This window comes from Aptenodytes patagonicus, chromosome W (genome assembly GCF_965638725.1).
Source record: "Aptenodytes patagonicus chromosome W, bAptPat1.pri.cur, whole genome shotgun sequence".
Classification (NCBI taxonomy): domain Eukaryota; kingdom Metazoa; phylum Chordata; class Aves; order Sphenisciformes; family Spheniscidae; genus Aptenodytes; species Aptenodytes patagonicus.
The window spans coordinates 33,534,578-33,559,966 of NC_134981.1; the positions used below are offsets into that span (position 1 = coordinate 33,534,578).

General features: G+C 43.0%; 1 protein-coding gene across 1 annotated transcript in view; it reads right to left on the reverse strand.

Moving 5' to 3' along the window:
- Positions 1-24,668, reverse strand: part of LOC143172238 (neurolysin, mitochondrial-like) — a 77,875-nt gene extending 53,207 nt beyond the window's left edge. The window contains 5 exon segments of the mRNA XM_076361466.1: positions 4,721-5,162; positions 6,428-6,479; positions 6,481-6,546; positions 17,608-17,756; positions 24,410-24,668. Of these exon segments, the coding sequence (XP_076217581.1) occupies positions 4,721-5,162; positions 6,428-6,479; positions 6,481-6,546; positions 17,608-17,756; positions 24,410-24,668 (968 nt within the window).
- Positions 24,669-25,389: the final 721 nt, after the last annotated feature.

Consider the following 25,389-nt stretch of genomic DNA (forward strand, 5'->3'; position numbering starts at 1 on the left):
CAACAAGTGCCAATTGCTACCACCACAGTGCACCGGCGGCAATATCGCACCAACCGAGACTCCCTGATTCCCATCCATAAGCTGATTCGTCGACTGGAGAGCCAAGGAGTGATCAGCAAGACCCGCTCACCCTTTAACAGTCCCATATGGCCAGTGCGGAAGTCTAATGGAGAGTGGAGACTAACAGTAGACTATCGTGGCCTAAATGAAGTCACGCCACCGCTGAGTGCTGCCGTGCCAGACATGCTAGAACTTCAATACGAACTGGAGTCAAAGGCAGCCAAGTGGTATGCCACAGTTGATATTGCTAATGCGTTTTTCTCAATCCCTTTGGCAGCGGAGTGCAGGCCACAGTTTGCTTTCACTTGGAGGGGTGTTCAGTACACCTGGAACCGACTGCCCCAGGGGTGGAAACACAGCCCCACCATTTGCCATGGACTAATCCAGACTGCACTGGAACAGGGTGGAGCTCCAGAACACCTGCAATACATTGATGATATCATCGTGTGGGGCAACACAGCAGGAGAAGTTTTTGAAAAAGGGAAGGAAATAGTCCAAATCCTGCTGAAGGCCGGTTTTGCCATAAAACAAAGTAAGGTCAAGGGACCTGCACAGGAGATCCAGTTTTTAGGAATAAAATGGCAAGATGGACGTCGTCAGATCCCAATGGATGTGATCAACAAAATAACAGCCATGTCTCCACCAACTAGCAAAAAGGAAACACAAGCTTTCTTAGGCGTCGTGGGTTTTTGGAGAATGCACATTCCAAATTACAGTCTGATTGTAAACCCTCTCTATCAAGTGACCCGAAAGAAGAACGATTTCAAATGGGGCCCTGAGCAACGACAAGCTTTTGAACAAATTAAACGGGAGATAGTTCATGCAGTAGCCCTGGGGCCAGTCCGGGCAGGGCAAGAGGTAAAAAATGTGCTCTATACCGCAGCCGGGGAGAACGGCCCTACCTGGAGCCTCTGGCAGAAAGCACCAGGGGAGACTCGAGGTCGACCCCTAGGGTTTTGGAGTCGGGGATACAGAGGATCCGAGGCCCGCTATACTCCAACTGAAAAAGAGATATTAGCAGCATATGAAGGGGTTCGAGCTGCTTCAGAAGTGATCGGCACTGAAGCACAGCTCCTCCTGGCACCCCGACTGCCGGTGCTGGGCTGGATGTTCAGAGGGAGGGTCCCCTGTCCACATCATGCAACTGATGCTACATGGAGGAAGTGGGTCGCACTGATCACACAACGGGCTCGAACAGGAAACCCCAGTCGCCCAGGAATCCTGGAAGTGATCATGGATTGGCCAGAGGGCAAAGATTTTGGAATATTGCCAGAGGAGGAGGTGACGCGTGCTGAAGAGGCCCCAATGTATAATGAACTACCAGAAAATGAGAAGCAATATGCCCTGTTCACTGATGGGTCCTGTCGTCTTGTGGGAAAACATCGGAGGTGGAAAGCTGCTGTATGGAGTCCTATGCGACAACTTCTAGAAACTGCTGAAGGAGAAGGTGAATCGAGCCAATTTGCAGAAGTAAAGGCCATCCAGCTGGCTTTAGACATTGCTGACCGAGAAAAGTGGCCAGTGCTCTATCTCTCTACTGACTCATGGATGGTGGCAAATGCCCTGTGGGGGTGGTTGCAGCAATGGAAGCAGAGCAACTGGCAGCGCAGAGGCAAACCCATCTGGGCTGCCGCACTGTGGCAAGATATTGCTGCCCGGGTGGAGAACCTGGTTGTAAAAGTCCGTCACGTAGATGCTCACGTACCCAAGAGTCGGGCCACTGAAGAACATCAAAACAACCAGCAGGTGGATCAGGCTGCTAAGATTGAAGTGGCTCAGGTGGATCTGGACTGGCAACAGAAGGGTGAATTATGTATAGCTCGGTGGGCCCATGACACCTCAGGCCACCAAGGAAGAGATGCAACATATAGATGGGCTCGTGATCGAGGGGTGGACTTGACCATGGACACTATAGCCCAGGTTATCCATGAATGCGAAACATGCGCTGCAATCAAGCAAGCCAAGCGGTTAAAGCCTTTTTGGTATGGAGGACGATGGTTGAAATATAAATATGGGGAGGCCTGGCAGATCGATTATATCACACTCCCACAAACCCGCCAAGGCAAGCGCCATGTGCTTACAATGGTGGAGGCAACCACCGGATGGCTGGAAACATATCCCGTGCCCCATGCCACCGCCCGGAACACTATCCTGGGCCTTGAAAAGCAAGTCCTATGGCAACATGGCACCCCAGAAAGAATTGAGTCAGACAATGGGACTCATTTCCGAAACAACCTCATAGACACCTGGGCCAAAGAGCACGGCATTGAGTGGGTGTATCACATCCCCTATCATGCACCAGCCTCTGGGAAAATTGAACGATACAATGGACTGTTAAAGACTACACTGAGAGCAATGGGTGGCGGGACGTTCAAACATTGGGATACGCATTTAGCAAAGGCCACCTGGTTAGTCAACACTCGGGGATCTGCCAATCGAGCAGGCCCTGCCCAGTCAGAACTTTTACATACTGTAGATGGGAATAAAGTCCCTGTAGTGCACATAAGAACTATGCTGGGGAAGACAGTCTGGGTTATTCCTGCCTCGGGCAGAGGCAGACCCATCCATGGGATTGCTTTTGCTCAAGGACCTGGGTGCACTTGGTGGATAATGCGGAAGGATGGGGAAGTCCGATGTGTACCTCAAGGGGATTTGATTTTGGGTGAGAATAGCCAATGGTCTGAATTATGTGATGTTAAGTACTAATTATAGTTATAATAGTTATACTAATAATACACAGATATACTAATCATACTAATAATATTATATGCCATACTAATGTTATTACAATAAGAATCACCCAGACTAATGAAGAATAACTTCAGTGAAACCAAGCAAAGCACAGTGATGATGGTACCAGAACTGACTTCAACATGGAACAATCCAACACCACATACCATCTCCATTTTTCCTGCCCTGGAAGATTATTATGACAGATGGAGCCCAAAGTCATGGACTAAATGAACTCACCGAACATTTTAGAGGCATGGCCCACAGACGAAGGGAATGATATCTCTGTGTGTGTGTGTGTGTATATATATATATATAAAGGGGTGGTGATTAATGAAAATGTACTGGAAAATATGAGACTTGAGCATGACGCAGATGGTATAGAATAAGGGGTGGATATTGTCCTGGTTTCGGCAGGGATAGAGTTAATTTCCTTCCTAGTAGCTGGTACAGTGTTTTGGATTTAGGATGAGAACAAAGTTGATAACGCACCGATGTTTTAGTTGTTGCTAGGTAATGCTTACACTAGCCAAGGACTTTTCAGCTTCCCATGTTCTACCGACTGAGAAGGCTGAAGGTGCACAAGAAGCTGGGAGGGGGCACAGCCAAACTGGCCAAAGGGACATTCCATACCATGTGACGTCATGCTCAGTACATAAACTGGGGAAAAGTGGCCGGGGGGGCCGCTGCTCGGGGACTGGCTGGGCATCGATCGGCGGGTGGTGAGCAATTGCACTGTGCATCACTTGCTTTGTGTATTATTATTATCATATTATTATTATTATCATTTTATTTCAATTATTAAACTGTTTTTATCTCAACCCACGAGTTTTTCTAACTTGTGCTCTTCCAATTCTCTCCCCCATCCCACCGGGTGGAGGGGAGTGAGCGAGCGGCTGCGTGGTGCTTAGTTGCCGACTGAAGTTAAACCACGACAACAGAAGACAAAAGAATACAGTTTATTGCATTTTCAGTGTGATCCAAAAATTTTAAAGAAAAATTATTTTGAAATTTTTGCCCTAAACCTGAGTAGTTAACCGGGTAATTAAGTCAGAAAAGTCTTACTAACAAATATCTTCAGCAATTCACATGATATGCAGAAAGGGGGGAACAGGCAAACAGGTGAAGAAGATAACCTGGGCCTATCTTAAAAAGAACAATTTATGTACTATTGTATTGACTAACCAAATTTTCTTAACCCAGAGAAGCCTTAAATCAATTTATATTAAAAAAGGGTATCACTCAATTTATAAATTGCTAAAGAATAATTAAAAAACAGCAAGAAACAGTCAAAAAAGGACTAGCTAAGAATAAATCCTGTCAAATCAGTCTAGTCTCCTAATCCCTGACAAAACACAGATGATGCTGTAAATAGCTAAAGAAGAGCTATAGAGATCAGCCTGGAAGTACATTTCAAGGTGTGTTCAACAGGAATCTATTCTTGGTCCTGATTTATTTGATATTTTCTTTAGCAGTCTGGACAATAGGGTACAAAATACACATATAAAGTGTAAAGAGGAACCGGAAGAAACTAGAAACACTTGGCAGATAGGAATATAATTGATCTGAACAGACTGAAGTAACAGTACAAGATAAATGAAAATTAAAAAAAAACAGTATTACAGTTACGAAGGAGAAAAGTTCATAGAGGCAAAAATTACAGACAACTGACTAGACAGCAATGCTACAGAAAATGTACAAAGTTGTAATGCTTCATGAACTCAATATAAGCAAGAAATGTAGTACTGCAAAAAAAGAAAAAGTGTAAACAATCTGAAAATAGTCCAGAGGACAACTTAATGAACACAGTAATAGTCTTGCCAGTGGGACAAATATTTACTTCCAAGTGCATTTAATTTCAACCACACCAGCAACCTGCTAAGACCAATTCCATTTTCAACACATAAGTAAAACACTAAGTCATAACTACCTGGGGTAAAGGTCCAAATAGAACTGCCCTAACATTTCTCCTGTTGAACTATCTTTTACTGTATAAATAGTAACGCTGTCATGCCAAACATGAGCACTTTCTACTTGCTCAAATACAAGTCCAAGCAGCTTCTGGTAAATATTCAGTAAGCCTTCTGTAACAGCCTCAATTGGGAAGTATTCCTTCAGCTTTTCTTGATCTATGTAGTACTTCAGCTCTTCTGTTTTGTTCATATAATAACAAAGATCCCATGCATTGATTCTTCCATCATAATCAAAGTTTCTTTCTTTACACTCCTTTTTCTTCAAATCTAGAATGAATTCTCTTTCTTCCTCAACTAAAAGCTTTAGCTTCTTACTCAAATCATCCGAAACAAAGATTGCCTTGGAATCAACTTGTGCATTCCTTACTATAACATGTTTTTCTTGATCGTCTTTATTTCCTATATCGAGTATAAATTGAACTTAGTGGAAAAACAAAACAAAAAAAATCAAACTTGTCAATTACTACCCTCCAAATGAATAGTATTTCACTTTTTCCAGCTAGGCTCTCTACTAGCCTACAGTGAATATCAGCATTGAGCAAGTAATACACTGTAGGTAGAGTCATACTTCACTCTCCCTCAGTCTCACTTTTACCTTTCTTTTGGTCCTGAGCAATATTGTTGCCAATGAACTCTGGGTCAGAGCCTAACCTAAATGATTCTATGATTCTACAATTTGAAATTAAAATAGCTGTGTCTTTCTAACAATTATGACATACATACTTCTGAAACTTGGACTCTCAATTAACATTTTTGAGAGGTCTCTTGGTTAGGAATCTATTTTAGGAATCTTCTGCGTCGTGGTTTAACCTCAGCCGGCAACTGAGCACCACACAGCTGCTCGCTCACTCTCCCCTCCCCCAGTGGGATGGGGGAGAGAATCAGAAGAGTAAAAGTGAGAAAACTCGTGGGTTGAGATAAGAACAGTTTAATAATTGAAATAAAATAAAAAAGTAATAATAATAACAATAATAATAATAAAAGAATATACAAAGCAAGTGATGCACAATGCAATTGCTCACCACCCGCCGACCAATGCCCAGCCAGTCCCCGAGCAGCGGCTCCCCCGGCCAGCTTTCCCCAGTTTATGTACTGCGCATGACGTCACATGGTATGGAATGTCCCTTTGGCCAGTTTGGGTCAGCTGTCCTGGCTGTGCCCCCCTCCCAGCTTCTTGTGCACCTCCAGCCTTCTCAGTCGGCAGGGCATGGGAAGCTGAAAAGTCCTTGACTAGTGTAAGCACTACTTAGCAACAACTAAAACATCAGTGTGTTATCAACATTATTCTCATAATAAATCCAACACACAGCACTGTACCAGCTACTAGGAAGGAAATTTACTCTATCCCAGCCAAAACCAGGACATTCTGTAATCAGAATATATAGCAAAACTCTCCTGCATAGGCTTCTTTTACTCTGGAAGGCTAAGAGAGGTGATACATACCACCTCTATCCACTGAGTGCTGTGGGTGTTTAACAGATTAATTTAAAAACCTTAAACTCATTGAAGTTTAAAGGATGGATCTGGAACTAAGAACAGATAAGATTAGAGTAATAATTAAGCAGGTCCAAAAGCGCAAAGTACAAATATATGCTTAGTACAGCTATACAACCATAATTTCATCCCTTCAACAATTTGTCCCCTTTGCTTTATAAACTAAGAACCCATATTTACATTTTGCACTTCTTTAGGAAGATGGAGTCCGTTCCTTTTTCCCCACTTGAACCGATTTCTCTAGATATCGCTTTGTTTCAGGCTTTACATTTTCAAGATCACAGGTTTGCTGAAACGACAATACAGGATAATTGAATTTGCAACATGATGTGCGAAACATACCACGCATTAGAAGGGTCTGAACAGAGTTGATCTTTAGAACACCACCACAGAAAAAACGTAACATCCCGGATTTTAGTGTGAAGGATTTTCCAAAAACAGTTACCCTATACAATAGTATTCTTATATTGATGTACCATGGTTTTAAAACAATTTTCTTCTACCAAGTATCTTAGTCAGAAGCAAGAACAGAGGCACGTTCTCTGTATATTTTGCCCAAGTAGCACATTTACATGCTGTCATAATGGCAAGCTCTTTTAGTTTATAGTACAGTGCACTGAAGCTCTTTCTGTAGAGATAACTTTCTTACAGCACTTATTTCTTCAAACATGTATAAGGTAACACAGTACTTTAAAACTTAGAGGTATTAAAAAAAACCAAAAAAATTAGATGTGTGCAGGGCTCACTGAAGGTTATCAGATGGCATAAAATTTGAGCATATACATCATCTTTTTCAGAACAAATCAATCAGTGACAATAAAACAACCGTATTTCTATGTCTGGTTAAGTGTCCTGGTTGCGGCAGGGATAGAGTTAATTTCTTCCTTAGTAGCTGGTACAGCGTTTTGGATTTAGGATGAGAACAAAGTTGATAAGGCACCGATGTTTTAGTTGTTGCTAGGTAATGCTTACACTAGCCAAGGACTTTTTAGTTTCCCATGCTCTATCGACTGAGAAGGCTGGAGATGCACAAGAAGCTGGGAGGGGGCACAGCCAAACTGGCCAAAGAAACATTCCATACCATGGGACGTCATGCTCAGTACATAAACTGGGGAAAGCTGGCCGGGGGGGCCGCTGCTCGGGGACTGGCTGGGCATCAGTTGGCAGGTGGTAAGCAATTGTACTGTGCATCACTTGCTTTGTGTATTATTATTATTATCATATTATTATTATCATTTTATTTCAATTATTAAACTGTTTTTTAACTCAACCCACGAGTTCTTCTAACTTGTGCTCTTCCAATTCTCTCCCCCATCCCACCGGGGCAGGGGGGAGTGAGCGAGCAGCTGCGTGGTGCTTAGTTGCCGACTGAAGTTAAACCACGACAGTCCTTTTTGGCGCCCAACGTGGGGCTCAAAGAGTTTGAGATAATAACAGATTAACCGGAGTGTATTAAGGAACTTATATCTGTTAATAGTTGTGGGTCGCAAAGCTGGTTTCTCTGTTCTCGATATTGATTTGTATAATCTGCATCGCGCTCTTTTTCCTGCTGTACATGTTAAAGATTGGTGTTGGGTTTTGCAGTTTGCTGTGGTCTGCAGTGAGCAGTGACGTTCTGCTTGTGAGGTTTGTTTTTAGAACATTGACCTTGACCTTAGTGTGGTATGTAAGTTTCGCAATGAAGCCGTTACTGTACCACGGAGACCATTTCGTGGAGACAACTAGCAATTGCAGTAACTTTTCTGAGAGTTTTTTTACAGAGGAAATACAGAATGGCAGTGTCACTACCTTCTTCTATGATGTTTCCTCCTTCATTACAGTAATTTTTCAGTATTTTGAACATCCTTGGGCAGTTAAGATACTTCTATTGGTACTTCTTGGGAATACTGTTTCGGTTTTGTCTAAAGTTGGTAAGCAATTTAAGAATATCATCCAGAGATCTGCCCCAAGGCTGGATAGTTATGAGTGGCAGGGTGTGTGGGACAAGATGGGCAAGTACCTAGGCCAATGGGCACCCCCAGTGTTTTGGAACTTCACCCCTGAGCAAGTGCAGAATCCTGAAAAGTTACTAGAATATTTGGACAAAGTATGCTGTCACCCTGGCAACTCCAGAGAGATGCAGATCATTGCAACGTGCTGGGGCCTAGCCCATGCCTACCGAGCCCTGTTCAACACCATTCAGTACCCTCAAAGGGAAGCGAACGTCTCTGGCACTGACAGTAAAACGACATGCACTGCGGCCACTGAGACCCGGACAACACGCCCTGCGGCCACTCCGACCCCAGCGACACACCGTGCAGCTACTCAGACTCCGGCGACAGGTCCTGCGGCCACTCAGACCCCAGTGACATGCACTGTGGCCACTCCAACCCCGGCGACAGGCCCTGCGGCCACTCAGACCCCGGCGACAGGCCCTGTGGCTGAACCAAAGAACCAGCCTGTGCCGGTATCAGTCGCCCCTGTACACAAGAAGAAATCTTGGAAGCGGAAGTCGGCTCGTTTAGTAAGGGAGGAAGAAGCTTCTTCTAAAAGGGAACCGGAGGAAGAACTGTACGAATACCCTGGAGAAGGGCCATCACGAGAACGGGAGGAGGAGAGACGGCCGCTGATTGGGGAGGAGGAAGAGGAAGAACTCATAAATGAGGCAGTGACCACCCGATCTCTATCCCTGAGTGAACTGCGAGATATACAAAAAGATTTCAGCCGTCGTCCAGGCGAGCATATTGTCACCTGGCTGCTCCAATACTGGGATAATGGGGCCAGTAGCCTGGAATTAGAGGGTAGGGAAGCCAAGCAGCTGGGATCCCTTTCCAGGGAAGGGGGCATTGATAAAGCAATTGGAAAAGGGACACGTATCCTCAGCCTTTGGAGGCGACTCTTGTCAAGCGTGAAGGAAAGATACCCCTTCAAGGAAGATGTCATATGTCGCCCAAGCAAGTGGACCACCATGGAGAAGGGTATCCAGTTTCTGAGAGAATTAGCTGTGCTGGAGGTGATTTATGGTGACCTGAACAATGAACAACTATCCAAAGATCCAGACGAAGTCAAGTGCACACGACCCATGTGGCAGAAGTTTGTAAGGAGCGCACCATCGTCATACGCCAATTCATTGGCAGCGATGACCTGGAAAGATGGAGAGGAACAAACAGTGGATGAATTGGCTAGTCAACTCCGGCAATACGAGGAAAGTCTTTCTTCCTCCCTCGTCTCGGCTGTGGAGAAACTGTCCGAAGAACTGTCCCGGGCGATCCAGCAACTCAGAGAGGATAGGTCCTACTCCTCACCTGTACGGACCAGTATCTCGGCTATTAGAAGTAAGCATTCTTTTGCTCAAGAGAGAGAATATAAAGGGTACACACCACGGGGCACCCTATGGTTTTACCTGCGTGACCACGGAGAGGACATGAGGAAGTGGGATGGGAAACCTACTGCAGCCCTAGGAGCACGGGTACGTGAATTGCAAGGGAAAACAATCACGGAAAGAGGTTCTTCCAGGAAAATTGCTGCTCCAGTTTCCAGCGGGCAGTTCCCCAGACAGGGTAGAAGGGCTGATCTTACTCCTGATCTTAATGAAGAAACTTCTGACTCGTACGTACAAGAAATGAGAAATGAGTACTGTGATGAGGATTAGAGGGGCCCTGCCTCCAGCCAGGGGGAGGAAAGGGACAACCGGGTTTACTGGACTGTGTGGATTCGGTGGCCTGGCACGTCAGACCCACAGGAGTATAAGGCTCTAGTAGACACCGGTGCACAGTGTACCCTAATGCCATCAAGCTAAATAGGGGCAGAACCCATCTATATTTCTGGGGTGACGGGGGGATCCCAGAAGCTAACTGTATTGGAAGCCAAAGTAAGTCTAACTGGGAATGGGTGGCAGAAGCCCCCCATTGTGACTGGCCCAGATGCTCCGTGCATCCTTGGCATAGACTACCTCAGGAGAGGGTATTTCAAGGACCCAAAAGGGTACCGGTGGGCTTTTGGTATAGCTGCCTTGGAGATGGAGGAAATTAAACAGCTGTCCACCTTGCCTGGTCTCTCGGAGGACTCCTCTGTTGTGGGGTTGCTGAAGGTCTAAGACCAACAGGTGCCAATCGCTACCACCATGGTGCACCGGCGGCAATATCGCACCAACCGAGACTCCCTGATTCCCATCCATAAGCTGATTCGTTGACTGGAGAGCCAAGGAGTGATCAGCAAGACTCTCTCACCCTTTAACAGTCCCATATGGCCAGTGCGGAAGTCTAATGGAGAGTGGAGACTGACAGTAGACTATCGTGGCCTGAAAGAAGTCACGCCACCACTGAGTGCTGCCGTGCCGGACATGCTAGAACTTCAATACGAATTGGAGTCAAAGGCAGCCAAGTGGTATGCCACAATTGATATTGCTAATGCATTTTTCTCAATCCCTTTGGCAGCAGAATGCAGGCCACAATTTGCTTTCACTTGGAGGGGCGTCCAGTACACCTGGAACTGACTGCCCCAGGGGTGGAAACACAGCCCTACCATTTGCCATGGACACTATTGCACAGGTTATCCATGAATGCGAAACATGCGCTGCAATCAAGCAAGCCAAGCGGTTAAAGCCCCTCTGGTATGGAGGACGATGGCTGAAATATCAATATGGGGAGGCCTGGCAGACTGTATATATCACACTCCCACAAACCCGCCAAGGCAAGCGCCACGTGCTTACAATGGTGGAGGCAACCACCGGATGGCTGGAAACATATCCCGTGCCCCATGCCACTGCCCGGAACACTATCCTGGGCCTTGAAAAGCAAGTCCTATGGTGACATGGCACCCCAGAAAGAATTGAGTCAGACAACGGGACTCATTTCCGAAACAACCTCATAGACACCTGGGCCAAAGAGCATGGCATTGAGTGGGTATATCACATCCCCTATCATGCACCAGCTTCTGGGAAAATTGAACGATACAATGGACTGTTAAAGACTACACTGAGAGCAATGGGTGGCGGGACGTTCAAACATTGGGATATCCATTTAGCAAAGGCCACCTGGTTAGTCAACACTCGGGGATCTGCCAATGGAGCTGGCCCTGCCCAGTCAGAACTTTTACGTACTGTAGATGGGAATAAAGTTCCTGTAGTGCACATAAGAACTATGCTGGGGAAGACAGTCTGGGTTATTCCTGCCTCGGGCAGAGGCAGACCCATCCATGGGATTGCTTTTGCTCAAGGACCTGGGTGCACTTGGTGGATAATGCGGAAGGATGGGGAAGTCCGATGTGTACCTCAAGGGGATTTGATTTTGGGTGAGAATAGCCAATGATCTGAATTATGTGATGTTAAGTACTAATTATAGTTATAATAGTTATACTAATAATGCACAGATATACTAATCATACTAATAATATTATATGCCATACTAATGTTATTACAATAAGAATCACCCAGACTAATGAAGAATAACTTCAGTGAAACCAAGCAAAGCACAGTGATGATGGTACCAGAACTGACATCAACATGAAACAATCCAACACCACATACCATCTCCATTTTTTCCTGCCCTGGAAGATTATTATGACAGATGGAGCCCGAAGTCATGGACTAAATGAACTCACCGAACGTTTTAGAGGGATGGCCCACAGACGAAGGGAATGATATCTCTGTGTGTGTATATATATATAGAAAAAAAAGGGGGTGGTGATTAATGAAAATGTACTGGAAAATATGAGACGAGCATGACGCAGATGGTATAGAATAAGGGGTGGATATTGTCCTGGTTTCGGCAGGGATAGAGTCAATTTCCTTCCTAGTAGCTGGTACAGTGTTTTGGATTTAGGATGAGAACAATGTTGATAACACACCGATGTTTTAGTTGTTGCTAGGTAATGCTTACACTAGCCAAGGACTTTTCAGCTTCCCATGCTCTACTGACTGAGAAGGCTGGAGGTGCACAAGAAGCTGGGAGGGGGCACAGCCAAACTGGCCAAAGGGACATTCCATACCATGTGACGTCATGCGCAGTACATAAACTGGGGAAAGCTGGCCGGAGGGGCCGCTGCTCGGGGACTGGCTGGGCATCGGTCGGCGGGTGGTGAGCAATTGTACTGTGCATCACTTGTTTTGTGTATTATTATTATTATTATCATATTATTATTATTATCATTTTATTTCAATTATTAAACTGTTTTTTATCTCAACCCACGAGTTTTTCTCACTTGTGCTCTTCCAATTCTCTCCCCCATCCCACCGGGGGTGGGGGGAGTGAGCGAGTGGCTGCGTGGTGCTTAGTTGCCGACTGAGATTAAACCACGACATTAAGTCATTACGAAGATTCTTGAATGGTCATTTCCTAAAGCAACCAACATTAAGAGACAAGATACTGGTTGTAACAGAAAATGGATAAGTCCTGCGAGGGTCTTCCTTCAAACTGACTAGAGCATAACTATTTAATTCAGAAGCTTGCCATTTTGTCCTAAATTGAAAATAATGCTGTACACATTCTAATTTTACCTTCCCTCATCTTTAAAAGTGAACATTTTAAAAAGGCATTAAGTTATAGTCTTTGTTAAAAAGGATACATTCCATTTAAGTTCACCTTCAAAATATGAAGCTGTTCGAATTAGCTCTGACTTGTCTTAACAACCTTCTCGTCAGCTTACCTACCCACAATTAATTCTTGACTAGCACCTCTGAAAAGTGAAGACATTGAAACATGCAAATTTTATGAAAGTTACACAACTGTGTACAGCTGTCAACTAATGACCTGCCAGTGCAAATTACCTCTCTTCCTTAAACAGAAAAAATGAGAGACAGGAACCCAGCTGTATTCCAGGAGAAAATAAATAATAATAAAAATAATAAATATTAAAACTCAAACAGATATTTTCCCAACTGTCATTTAAAAATAGTCCACACAACAACACATAAACAATGTCTATTCCCACCAGTGCCCTGCATATAGGATTAAAAATTAGTGGAGATTGATTTTTAGAACCATGGAAGAGCTTAGAACGGTTTAGCTTTCTTTTCACTCTGCAAAGAGTCAGAAGTCCCAGTAGCATTATGCTACAGCAGGACTGCTAAGCATTGGTACAATTGTGCATAATACTCTTAGGCATATACCAATAGTCTATAGGCAAGAATTCTAAGTCCAATGAAAAAAAATTAAACAATCACTTCACTTTGTGATAAACTAACCTTTCTAAAGCAATAGGCGGATTTAACTTAGTTTACCAGTACTGTCATATGATGAATACATTTTAATATTATCTATTTACAGGTAATTTTTAAAAGAATCCATAGACTCATGAAAGGATGCTCTAAACAACTATAGGTCACCACACAGCTGAAGTCAATGATGATTGAACTGTGTGATTATATGGTGTACCCTTCACCATGGTTACAATTTTTTTGCAGCACTCAGCCATCACTGTTGGGGGGAGGGGGGGTTGGTGGTTTTGGGTTTGTTTTGGGTTTTTTTGTTTGTTTGTTTTTTAATAAAAGGGTGTAAATGGTAGAAATCTCCTTTTGGGAGGAAACTAAGTGAAGAAAATCACCCCCTCTGTTCTCTCCAAGTCAAACATCACATCTCCATCCCTCATTTGTGATAAATGCGTAAGGCAAGCCACACAGAATACTTGCCAACACAAAGATAGAAAGAATGCTATTACCCTACTCCCTGCAACACTCTGCTTCCACTCTGCTTCTAGCAAAGAATACTCTCTGAAATTCTGCAGCTTCATGAAGATCTTTATGCTACCAAGCACTACATCTAGGAGTGTCAATACTGTGATACTGAGTAAAAAAATATTTGTAATAATCAGAATTTTCACATATTGTTTTTCCACTGGACAACCCACAATTCCAGGGTTTTTTTCTGAGCTAAGACTAGTGTGATAGAAAAAGCATGACTTCAACATGATAGAAGTGAAAAATGCAGATACCGTCACTACATTAACATTTATATTGTGCTAACCGTGCTGCAAGGCTCAGAAATAGAAAGGCTGAGGGGGAAAAAAAAAAAAAAAAGGAATACTCTAATCTCTATAAAAAGACACTGCTTTTATTACAGTAACAGTTAAGGACAGAGGATTGTGAAAAGTCTCATTGAGTTATTTAGGCTTTGTGAGGGATCTCCCAGCCCCTCCATCAGGCATATTTGAAAAATGGAACTGTCACGTTCCTGAAAATCTCCTGGGCCCAAACCCAGCAAAGATTTTAGGCAGAAGGGAATTCACAAACGCTAATTTTAAGCCCTTAAAGCCAGTGAATATTGGCTCCTTCTAAAGCTAAGAAAGAAAGATTCTTTTGGGAAAAAGGATGAGAAAACTAAGTTAGTGTCCTTCATCCTTCTCTTGATGACTATACATCTCTCCATACACTTTACAAGACATCAATGTTAAATAGCTTCTAGTTTTAACATTACCCTTTGTGAAGTTTATCTGCATCACAGACGTGCTTAAGTCAAGGACGATCTACACTCAAGAAGACCTGTCAGGTCTTTAAGGATAAGCAACTGTATAAACCCTCACAGGCACAGGAATCAAGGGTGCTCTGTGGTCATCTCTGAACTTTGGTCTGGTCAGGATGCTCTATGTCATCCAGTGTTTCTCTGACAAACAACTTCCGCAACAGAAGTGCTAATTTTGAATATACTATACACATGAAATTTTGGAACTTTCCAGAAGTTTTAGAATGGTCATGGTTGATTATTTTATATACCTATACTTGTTTTGGACAACCACACTACCCTATTCCATGAAGAAATCTTCAGGCAGAATAAAAAACAAAACCTACTTAGAATATCGTAAACAAAACCTGCAGCTGTTTACACCAGGCTGAGTTTCCTGAGGGCGTGTGGGTGGAGAAGATTGGCAACATTCTTAAGCATGCCTCTGCTAGCCAACATGTGCAGATGTTCGGAGTAATAAAATTTAAAATTATAGTTTCACTACCAAATCCACCTTTATTCCAAGTTTCAGACCCCAAAATAAAAGTTTTCTAAAAAAATAAGATCTGTAGCATATTCAGCAACACAAACCTATGCAGGAACATTTTCCCCTAATGTGTGGGAAAAAGAAAGAGACTAGATTATTTTCAATTTTTTTTTTTTTAAATTTAATACAAAAACCTCACACATCTTTCACCATCAACAGTTCTTAAATAAAGCATAATTTAGGAAGAATCCTAAACAGTTGTTAACTTATAAAAGTTTAGTCCTCATTAAAGGGAGCAAAAACATTCAGGATGTCACTGAGATCTAGCAGATTTAGTCATCTTTTAGTGGATTGGCTGTATTGTAAATAACACAGGAGTGTGAGGGGCCTCATTCTCCTCACTGCATTTTAACCTGGCCCTTGTATAGGATCATGAAACTGAATTCATATATCTGGACTATTAAATCCTCAGTGAGGCCATGAAAAACCTAATTTAATCAAAATGTTTTACTGGCTTGTTTAAACTAATAAAATGATTTCAGCAAAACATTTGTTTGAGGAAATCCTTTTTTTTTTTTATGTGCTCCTGGCACCTGACTTTTCAACTAAGTTTCTAACAGAAGAAGGTATTAGAGATTTAGCAAAAAATAACAAGAACTTTGTGATTTGGAAATAGCAAGACTCTATCAGTCTGGCACTATTGGCAATTTCACATCTGTTCTACAGCAAAAAGTGCTGCTACTTTCATAGTTATTACGAAGTTGATATATACTCAGATCTTAGTGCAGGTCACATCTCTGGAAAACTAATACTAAAACATGCTTGCATAGTGTAGTTAAGCCAAGAAAAATCTCTAAAATTAAATGGATATTTAAGCAACAATTTTAACTGTTCTGAAAGCCAAATATTGCTGCAAAGGAAAATGAAGTAGGGAAGCATCAAATGAAAAAGATTTTTTAAAAAAAGACTAAAAGAAAGTAATACTAGCAAATAATAGCAATCAGTTTTCACTAGCTACTATTAGAAATTCCTGTAAATTAAAAATAGATAGACATACAGATATGGTAGATTAGTCCTAATATCTATATTAGCGCTATAGTATCTGTGTATACTGTACTGGGGGATGGGGAAAAAAAAATCACAGCAAATAAAAAAATACACATCAAACCATTTAATTAATAGCAACAGAGCAGGGGGTGGGGGGGGAAATCAGCATAAGGCACTATCTGCCAACACACAACAGAAGGTCCTCAAAATGGGGCTATTAAATACCTACACAAACATGTAAACAACAATACCCAGCTAGAGAAGAACACTTGAAAATGTGCCTAGAAAACACAGCAATAAAAGACAATGGTATTGGAAGGCACTTTATTAAAGTGCTGCAAATATTATTCTGGTTCCTGGCCAACACTGCAAAAAGCACAATGACTCCAAGAAATAGGGCTCCAATGTATTATCAGCATCACAAGAAGGTTAAAAAAAAAAAATAATCAATGGGGTTGAAAGGGAAGATTCACATTTGGAGCACAGACAAATGCATATATTTTAATTGTTCACATTCGATAGCTTCCTTGTATTACCTTTCAATTACGCTTCTGGAAAATTATTACTAAATGTCACTATATGCATTTGAAGAAAAACAAATGTTCTTCCTGTTTGAGCTACAAAATAAACAGTACAAATGAAGAATACAAGATACCTGTAGGTGCTCAATTAGAAGGGAAGCTAAACAGAAACACAAAGGGATAGAAACTAGTTCAACAGCAAATGTATCTTTTGACTTAGTTTTATTTTGAGGCTTAAGCAACATACGAGGAGGAGTATACAATGTAGCTGTCTATAATTGGCAGATCAAAAGAGGTAATTTCGGAGGTCACTCCCAGTTATATGTTCTCAATAACTTTTATAACTTAAAACTAAGCTTTAAAATTTAAAATTCTCAACAACTTCAATAAAGCACAACTTTGGACACAAATTCAAATGCAGTATAAGCCAACCTAAATACATTGTTATATTGCCTCTTTTCTTCCTCCCCACTTGGTGATGCTCTGGGCAAACCAGTTCAGGGAGCTCAGCCAGCAGAAAACAATTAATTTTATTTTTCCTGATGGGTTTCCTTCTGCCGGTTTAGCTTCCTTGTACCAGCTCATTGGAAAATTAGACAAGTGTCAAAGCAATTGCAATGGAGAGAGAAGGAAACACACCTAGACATGAGAGGCAAAGAGTGGGAGCACCAAGTTACATTGGCTTAAGTTTCTGTGGAACCATAGTCTCAGTTTGTATAGCTATGTGTCATTGGAAAGATTTGACTGGTACGGACACAGGAGAAAAACACAGTGATGGGGATCTTGAAAAGCACCGTGCATACTAACTTCTTTATCTAAAAGTTTTTCACTGCTGGAATTTTATCTACATTTCCACAAGTTATGCAGATATTGTGATTTACCTGCAAATAAACAATCTTCTGAAACACATCTTCTCTCATGCTCATCTCCACATCAAAATTAGAAAGCTTTTTGTCAGCTTCTGTACTTGGTAAGCATACTTCTTTGTCAGGTGAGACATGCTGGGGAAAATTCAACATGCTTCTTTCCACTGTTTAAATAAAAGGCAATGAACACTTACACAGAAGGCTAGAAACACTTTAAGGATAAGGAACCTTCCCCCCGCTTCTGATATTTATAGAAGACATAAGAAACAAGTGCCCAAAGCAACCTGACACTTCGGATCAGGCATGAAACAAATAAAGCGATTACAGATAATGTAAAAATGAATGGGTGAAGGGACAAAACTGCATACCATTATAACAAATAGACATTTTACAAAAACTATCCATTACCCAAGCCTAATTATCTCACCTTCATACTTCTACAAAGTCAACTGAAAGGTGTATAAATATGATATACGATTTTTGAAAGATGAACCATTTGTAAGTGAAGACTGACATTGTTTCATAGCTGGCACAGATGCTTCCATGTTAGTATTTAAATTGAAAAGCTCTGAATCGTTCAAACAGGCCCATCTGTCCTGAAATTATTTCTACATTGGTATGAGAGAACAGTGTCAAATCCCCCATCTTCTCTTCTGTGTTTAAGGAGAAACAATAAGGCAACCACAAAAGATGCTGTCTACGTATTCTGAACTTCTAGAGATCAGAAACTGAGTAATACTACTTTTTTAGAATATACTTTTGAGATTAAGTAAATCCTTAGTTATTAAAGGAATATTGCATCTTTATAATGACATTGAATAGAAGTGCTAAAATAGAAATGAGTCATTATGGCCAGCTGAATTAACTTAATTCAAAAACAATTATAATTTTACTCCCCTCCCCAAAAGCACATTTTAGAGTAACAATATCTTCAGATGATTTAAAGATTTGTAATTTTATGTAATCTGAAGCTGTTTTATCAAACCCTGAGGTATTCTCAGCCCTTTAGAAACCTTTGTGTCCTGGTTTCGGCAGGGATAGAGTTAATTTCCTTTCTAGTAGCTGGTACAGTGTTTTGGATTTAGGATGAGAACAAAGTTGATAACACACCGGTGTTTTAGTTGTTGCTAGGTAATGCTTACACTAGCCAAGGACTTTTCAGCTTCCCATGCTCTACTGACTGAGGAGGCTGGAGGTGCACAAGAAGCTGGGAGGGGGCACAGCCAAACTGGCCAAAGGGACATTCCATACCATGGGACGTCATGCTCAGTACATAAACTGGGAAAAGCTGGCCGGGGGGGCCGCTGCTCGGGGACTGGCTGGGCATCAGTCAGCGGGTGGTGAGCAATTGTGCTGTGCATCACTTGTTTTGTGTATTATTATTATCATATTATTATTATCATTTTATTTCAATTATTAAACTGTTTTTATCTCAACCCACGAGTCTTTCTAACTTGTGCTCTTCCAATTCTCTCCCCCATCCCACCGGGTGGGGGGGAGTGAGCGAGCGGCTGCGTGGTGCTTAATTGCTGACTGAGATTAAACCACGACAGTCCTTTTTGGCGCCCAACGTGGGGCACGAAGGGTTTGAGATAATAACAGATTAACCGGAGTGTATTAAGGAACTTATATCTGTTAATAGTTGAGGGTCACAATGTTGGTTTCTCTGTTCTCGATATTGATTTGTATAATCTGCATCGCGCTCTTTTTCCTGCTGTACATGTTAAAGATTGGTGTTGGGTTTTGCAGTTTGCTGTGGTCTGCAGTGAATAGTAATGTCTCGCTTGTGAGGTTTGTTTTTAGAACATTGACCTTGACGTTAGTGTGGTATGTAAACTTCGCAATGAAGCCGTTACTGTACCATGGATACCATATCGTGGAGACAACTAGCAATTGCAGTAACTTTTCTGAGAGTTTTTTTTACAGAGGAAATACAGAATGGCAGGGTCACTACCTTCTTCTATGATGTTTCCTCCTTCATTACAGTAATTTTTCAGTATTTTGAGCATCCTTGGGCAGTTAAGATACTTCTATTAATACTTCTTGGGAATACTGTTTCGGTTTTGTCTAAAGTTGGTAAGCAATTTAAGAATATCATCCAGAGATCTGCCCCAAGGCTGAATAATTATGAGTGGCAGGGTGTGTGGGACAAGATGGGCAAGTACCTAGGCCAATGGGCACCCCCAGTGTTTTGGAACTTCACCCCTGAGCAAGTGCAGAATCCTGAAAAGTTAGTAGAATATTTGGACAAAGTATGCTGTCACCCTGGCAACTCTAGAGAGATGCAACTCATTGCAACGTGCTGGGGCCTGGCCCATGCCTACCGAGCCCTGTTCAACACTACTCAGTACCCTCAAAGGGAAGAGAAGGTCTCTGGCTCTGACAGTAAAACGACACGCACTGCGGCCACTCAGACCCGGGCAACAGGCCGTGCAGCCACTCAAACCCGGGCAACACGCACTACGGCCACTCAGACCCCGGCGACAGGCCCTGTGGCCACTCCAACCCCGGCGACAGGCCCTGCGGCCACTCCAACCCCGGCGACAGGCCCTGCGGCCACTCCAACCCCGGCGACAGGCCCTGCGGCCACTCCAACCCCGGCGACAGGCCCTGCGGCCACTCCAACCCCGGCGACAGGCCCTGCGGCCACTCAGACTCCGGTGACATGCACTTGCACTGCGGCCACTCCAACCCCAGCAACAGGCCCTGCGGCCACTCAGACTCCGGTGACATGCACTTGCACTGCGGCCACTCCAACCCCGGCGACATGCACTGCGGCCACTCCAACCCCAGCAACAGGCCCTGCGGCCACTCAGACTCCGGTGACATGCACTTGCACTGCGGCCACTCCAACCCCAGCAACACGCCCTGTGGCTGAACCAAAGAACGAGCCTGTGCCAGTATCAGTCGCCCCTGTACACAAGAAGAAATCTTGGAAGCGGAAGTCAGCTCGTTTAGTAAGGGAGGAAGAAGCTTCTTCTAAAAGGGAACCGGAGGAAGAAGTATACGAGACAGATGACCCTAGAGAAGGACCATCACGAGAACGGGAGGAGGAAAGCCGGCCGCTGATCGGGGAGGAGGAAGAGGAAGAACTCATAAACGAGGCAGTGACCACCCAATCTCTATCCCTGAGTGAGCTGCGAGATATACGAAAAGATTTCAGCCGCCGTCCAGGTGAGCATATTGTCACCTGGCTGCTCCGATGCTGGGATAATGGGGCCAGTAGCCTGGAATTAGAGGGTAGGGAAGCCAAGCAGCTGGGATCCCTTTCTAGGGAAGGGGGCATTGACAAAGCAATTGGAAAAGGGACACGTATCCTCAGCCTTTGGAGGCGACTCTTGTCAAGCGTGAAGGAAAGGTATCCCTTCAAGGAAGATGTCATATGTCGCCCAAGCAAGTGGGCCACCATGGAGAAGGGTATCCAGTTTCTGAGAGAATTAGCTGTGCTGGAGGTGATTTATGATGACCTGAACAATGAACAACTATCCAAAGATCCAGACGAAGTCAAGTGCACACGACCCATGTGGCGGAAGTTTATAAGGAGCGCACCATCGTCATACGCCAATTCATTGGCAGTGATAACCTGGAAAGATGGAGAGGAACAAACAGTGGATGAATTGGCTAGTCAACTCCGGCAATACGAGGAAAGTCTTTCTTCCTCCATCGTCTCGGCTGTGGAGAAACTGTCCGAAAAACTGTCCCGGGAGATCCAGCAACTCAGAGAGGATAGGTCCTACTCCTCACCTGTACGGACCAGTATCTCGGCTATTAGAAGTAAGCGTTCTTTTGCTCAAGAGAGAGAATATAAAGGATACACACCACGGGGCACCCTATGGTTTTACCTGCGTGACCACGGAGAGGACATGAGGAAGTGGGATGGGAAACCTACTGCAGCCCTAGGGGCACGGGTACGTGAATTACAAGGGAAAACAATCACAGAAAGAGGTTCTTCCAGGAAAATTGCTGCTCCAGTTTCCAGCGGGCAGTTCCCCAGAGAGAGTAGAAGGGCTGATCTTACTCTTGATCTTAATAAAGAAACTTCTGACTCATACGTACAAGAAATGAGAAACGAGTACTGTGATGAGGATTAGAGGGGCCCTGCCTCCAGCCAGGGGGAGGAAAGGGACAACCGGGTTTACTGGACTGTGTGGATTCGGTGGCCTGGCACATCAGACCCACAGAAGTATAAGGCTCTGGTAGACACCGGTGCACAGTGTACCCTAATGCCATCAAGATATATAGGAACAGAACCCATCTATATTTCTGGGGTGACGGGGGGATCCCAACAGCTATCTGTATTGGAAGCCGAAGTGAGTCTAACTGGGAATGGGTGGCAGAAGCACCCCATTGTGACTGGCCCAGAGGCTCCGTGCATCCTTGGCATAGACTACCTCAGGAGAGGGTATTTCAAGGACCCAAAAGGGTACAGGTGGGCTTTTGGTATAGCTGCCTTGGAGACGGAGGAGATTAAACAGCTGTCCACCTTGCCTGGTCTCTCGGAGGACCCTTCTGTTGTGGGGTTGCTGAAGGTCGAAGACCAACAAGTGCCAATCGCTACCACCACAGTGCACCGGCGGCAATATCGCACCAACCGAGACTCCCTGATTCCCATTCATGAGCTGATTCGTCGACTGGAGAGCCAAGGAGTGATCAGCAAGACCCACTCACCCTTTAACAGTCCCATATGGCCAGTGCGGAAGTCTAATGGAGAGTGGAGACTAACAGTAGACTATCGTGGCCTAAATGAAGTCACGCCACCGCTGAGTGCTGCTGTGCCAGACATGCTAGAACTTCAATATGAATTGGAATCAAAGGCAGCCAAGTGGTATGCCACAATTGATATTGCTAATGCATTTTTCTCAATCCCTTTGGCAGCAGAGTGCAGGCCACAGTTTGCTTTCACTTGGAGGGGTGTTCAGTACACCTGGAACCGACTGCCCCAGGGGTGGAAACACAGCCCTACCATTTGCCATGGACTGATCCAGACTGCATTAGAACAGGGTGGAGCTCCAGAACACCTGCAATACATTGATGATATCATCGTGTGGGGCAACACAGCAGAAGAAGTTTTTGAAAAAGGGAAGGAAATAGTCCAAATGGATAACACCGGTGTGTTATCAACTTTGTTCTCATCCTAAATCCAAAACACTGTACCAGCTACTAGAAAGGAAATTAACTCTATCCCTGCCGAAACCAGGACACTTTGGAATGCAAACATGGGCATATGGTTCTTCTTGAAGTCCATAGGAAACTCCCCCCCCCCATGCCAAGATAGTTCAAAATGATGAAGTGAGTTCTGGCAGCTTCCAAGTGAAACGTAAGGCCTGTTGTCATCTGTGTCTTTTCAGATAATGAATTCCAGTTACTGGGGTAGCTCTTTCACGTACATGTGAAAGGGACACACAGGACTTACAAATCCAAGGTTCTAATGGAAGTCTTAAGGTGGTATTACCACCTTATCATATGCCATGGGCTGTTTCACAGGTCAGTCATGGTAATTTCACATACAGCTTTGAAGATTAGCATTAAAAGAATAAATATGACCCACTACTGCAATGGCATGTAGAGAAAAAAGTACATCTTGGAAGATGCAAGTTTTGGTGGCTATGCTGAGAAGCTGATGGCCACAATTTTCTGAATCAAACACAGATTTTCCTTCTAATTTAAAGCAGAGAGTTTATGCCTTGGTGAAAAGGCTTACAATAATTGTACCAAATACATTGGTACAATTAAAACTGAATCTGACAGGAAGCTGTTTGGATGAAGATTACTCAGTCTTTCTGCCAGCATCAATTCCAGTCAATTCACTGGATGTGCCCAAACTGTAATTCTAAGTAATGTGAAAGACACAGATTAATATTACAATACAATCATTTGAGCTGCAGCCTGCTCTCTTTTGCTAGGCGAAGATTTTGCTCCAAATCAAGGTGGCTGTATTCAGCACTTCTGTTGCTATTGCAGATTTTTTTAGAGGATTTAAGAGAACCTGATATTTTATTACACCGACTGCTTTTCGAGCGTCATGCAGCTACCATGTGATAGGTTTTTCAAAACAAAGCCACCACAGACACATTTTTATTGTTCCCATCTCCTCTGACTGATAATTATTAACAAATTAACTGAATGACCTGTGTTTGACCATTAATCTCCATCTGTATATAGGCATACCTTGATAATTCATTCAGAACAATCTAGATGTGACTGCATGACCAATACCTCTCCTTGGATTCTTCAAGGCCTTGCAGGCCATAATATAAAAATGAGCAAGTAGTCTTCTTTCAAAAAAACATTCAAAAATTCCCCCATTCTCAATGATCACCTTTTCTCTACTAAGAGCATATCAACCTCTCCATTGTTCCATTTGACTTGCTTGTCTCAGTCAGGTTCTACAGTGTCTGAAGAAAGGTGCTGCTTATCAGGCTTGAATGTAATATGCATACCACAGACGCTGTAGTCTATACTGTTGCACATTGTCCCCTAGTGGTTGTACACAGTTGGAAAAGAAAATGTAACTGTGTAGAGCATCACATGCAAAAAGAAAACAGGTGACCACTGCAGTTCTCTGCATGTGTCAAAAAGATCGACAGCACGGTTTGACTAATCCTTATTTTTGTCTCTAGAATAAAGCAGAACTTTGTAGCTGATCACGTTACATATTGCTGAGAGATCCCAAAAAATTACTATGACCAGAGGACCTCTACACATTCTATACAAGAATAGCATGGATCAGAATTGTAAGCGACAACTATCTTTCCTCAATGTTTCTTCATGTGCAGATGGAATGCCCTATAGAAAGAATCACAGAAAACACACTAACCTGCATATTCCACTTCTATATCTGCCAAGGCCTGTACAGTATTTTCACGTGTTACTTCTCCAATATCAAGCATCCCAACACTGTCATATACATGCTTTGTCTTCCTGATTAGTTCTTCTGTTCTTGTTCTAATTTGCTCTGGTGACAGGTCCCATGTCAAAAGGTTTTGGCCTGATGCTACGTATGAAGAAGCCTTGAGCTGGCTAGCAATTTCTGCTCCTAGTGTCATTCTCAACACAAGCAGTGGCCCAATAGACATGAAAGTATAAAAATGATCTTTGCATAGCAAGATTCTAGTTCAAGAGGTAGTTTATAGTTAACGTTAAAAAAAAAAGGCAACAGACCTTTAATAATTACAGAATATTTTTAGAAGCAAGAACAAAGTCCTTCTTAGAGCCATAGCTTGTCCAAGCAGAACCATACACAGCTGTTATCCTTATCAATTAAGTCTAATTTTAAATAAATCAGAGGTCAGTCTTCTATCTTTTCCATCTAGAGGATGGCCAAGTGCCATCTAATATATTTGCGGACAGAGATAAAACCTTTGGTATTGACAAAAATAGACAGATTAAGTTACCATTCAATCTTCTAAGAAAAACAGAATTACAGTTACTGAAACGCTACATAAACAGACAGTATTTGCATTTTTTAAAATAAGGAATAAAACCCACATAGCGATTTGTAGATTATGAAGACCAAGAACTGCAAAGATGCACACAACAAAGTCACTTGGTTGTGTTTATTATAACAAATAATTTTATATTTATGCAGGATGTCTGCCACATAATTGGCCACGGGAGGAAAACTTCTAGTTGTTACTCACTTGAAAATTTACTCCTTTAATTGTTGTAGATTTTATATAGACAGTTTCACTCTATTGCCAGAAGAGGTACATAAGTTTACTGTAATTATATAAAATCAACTATATTTCAGCTTTAGCAAGCAGAAAAGTTTACATACGTAACTGATCTTAGTTGTGC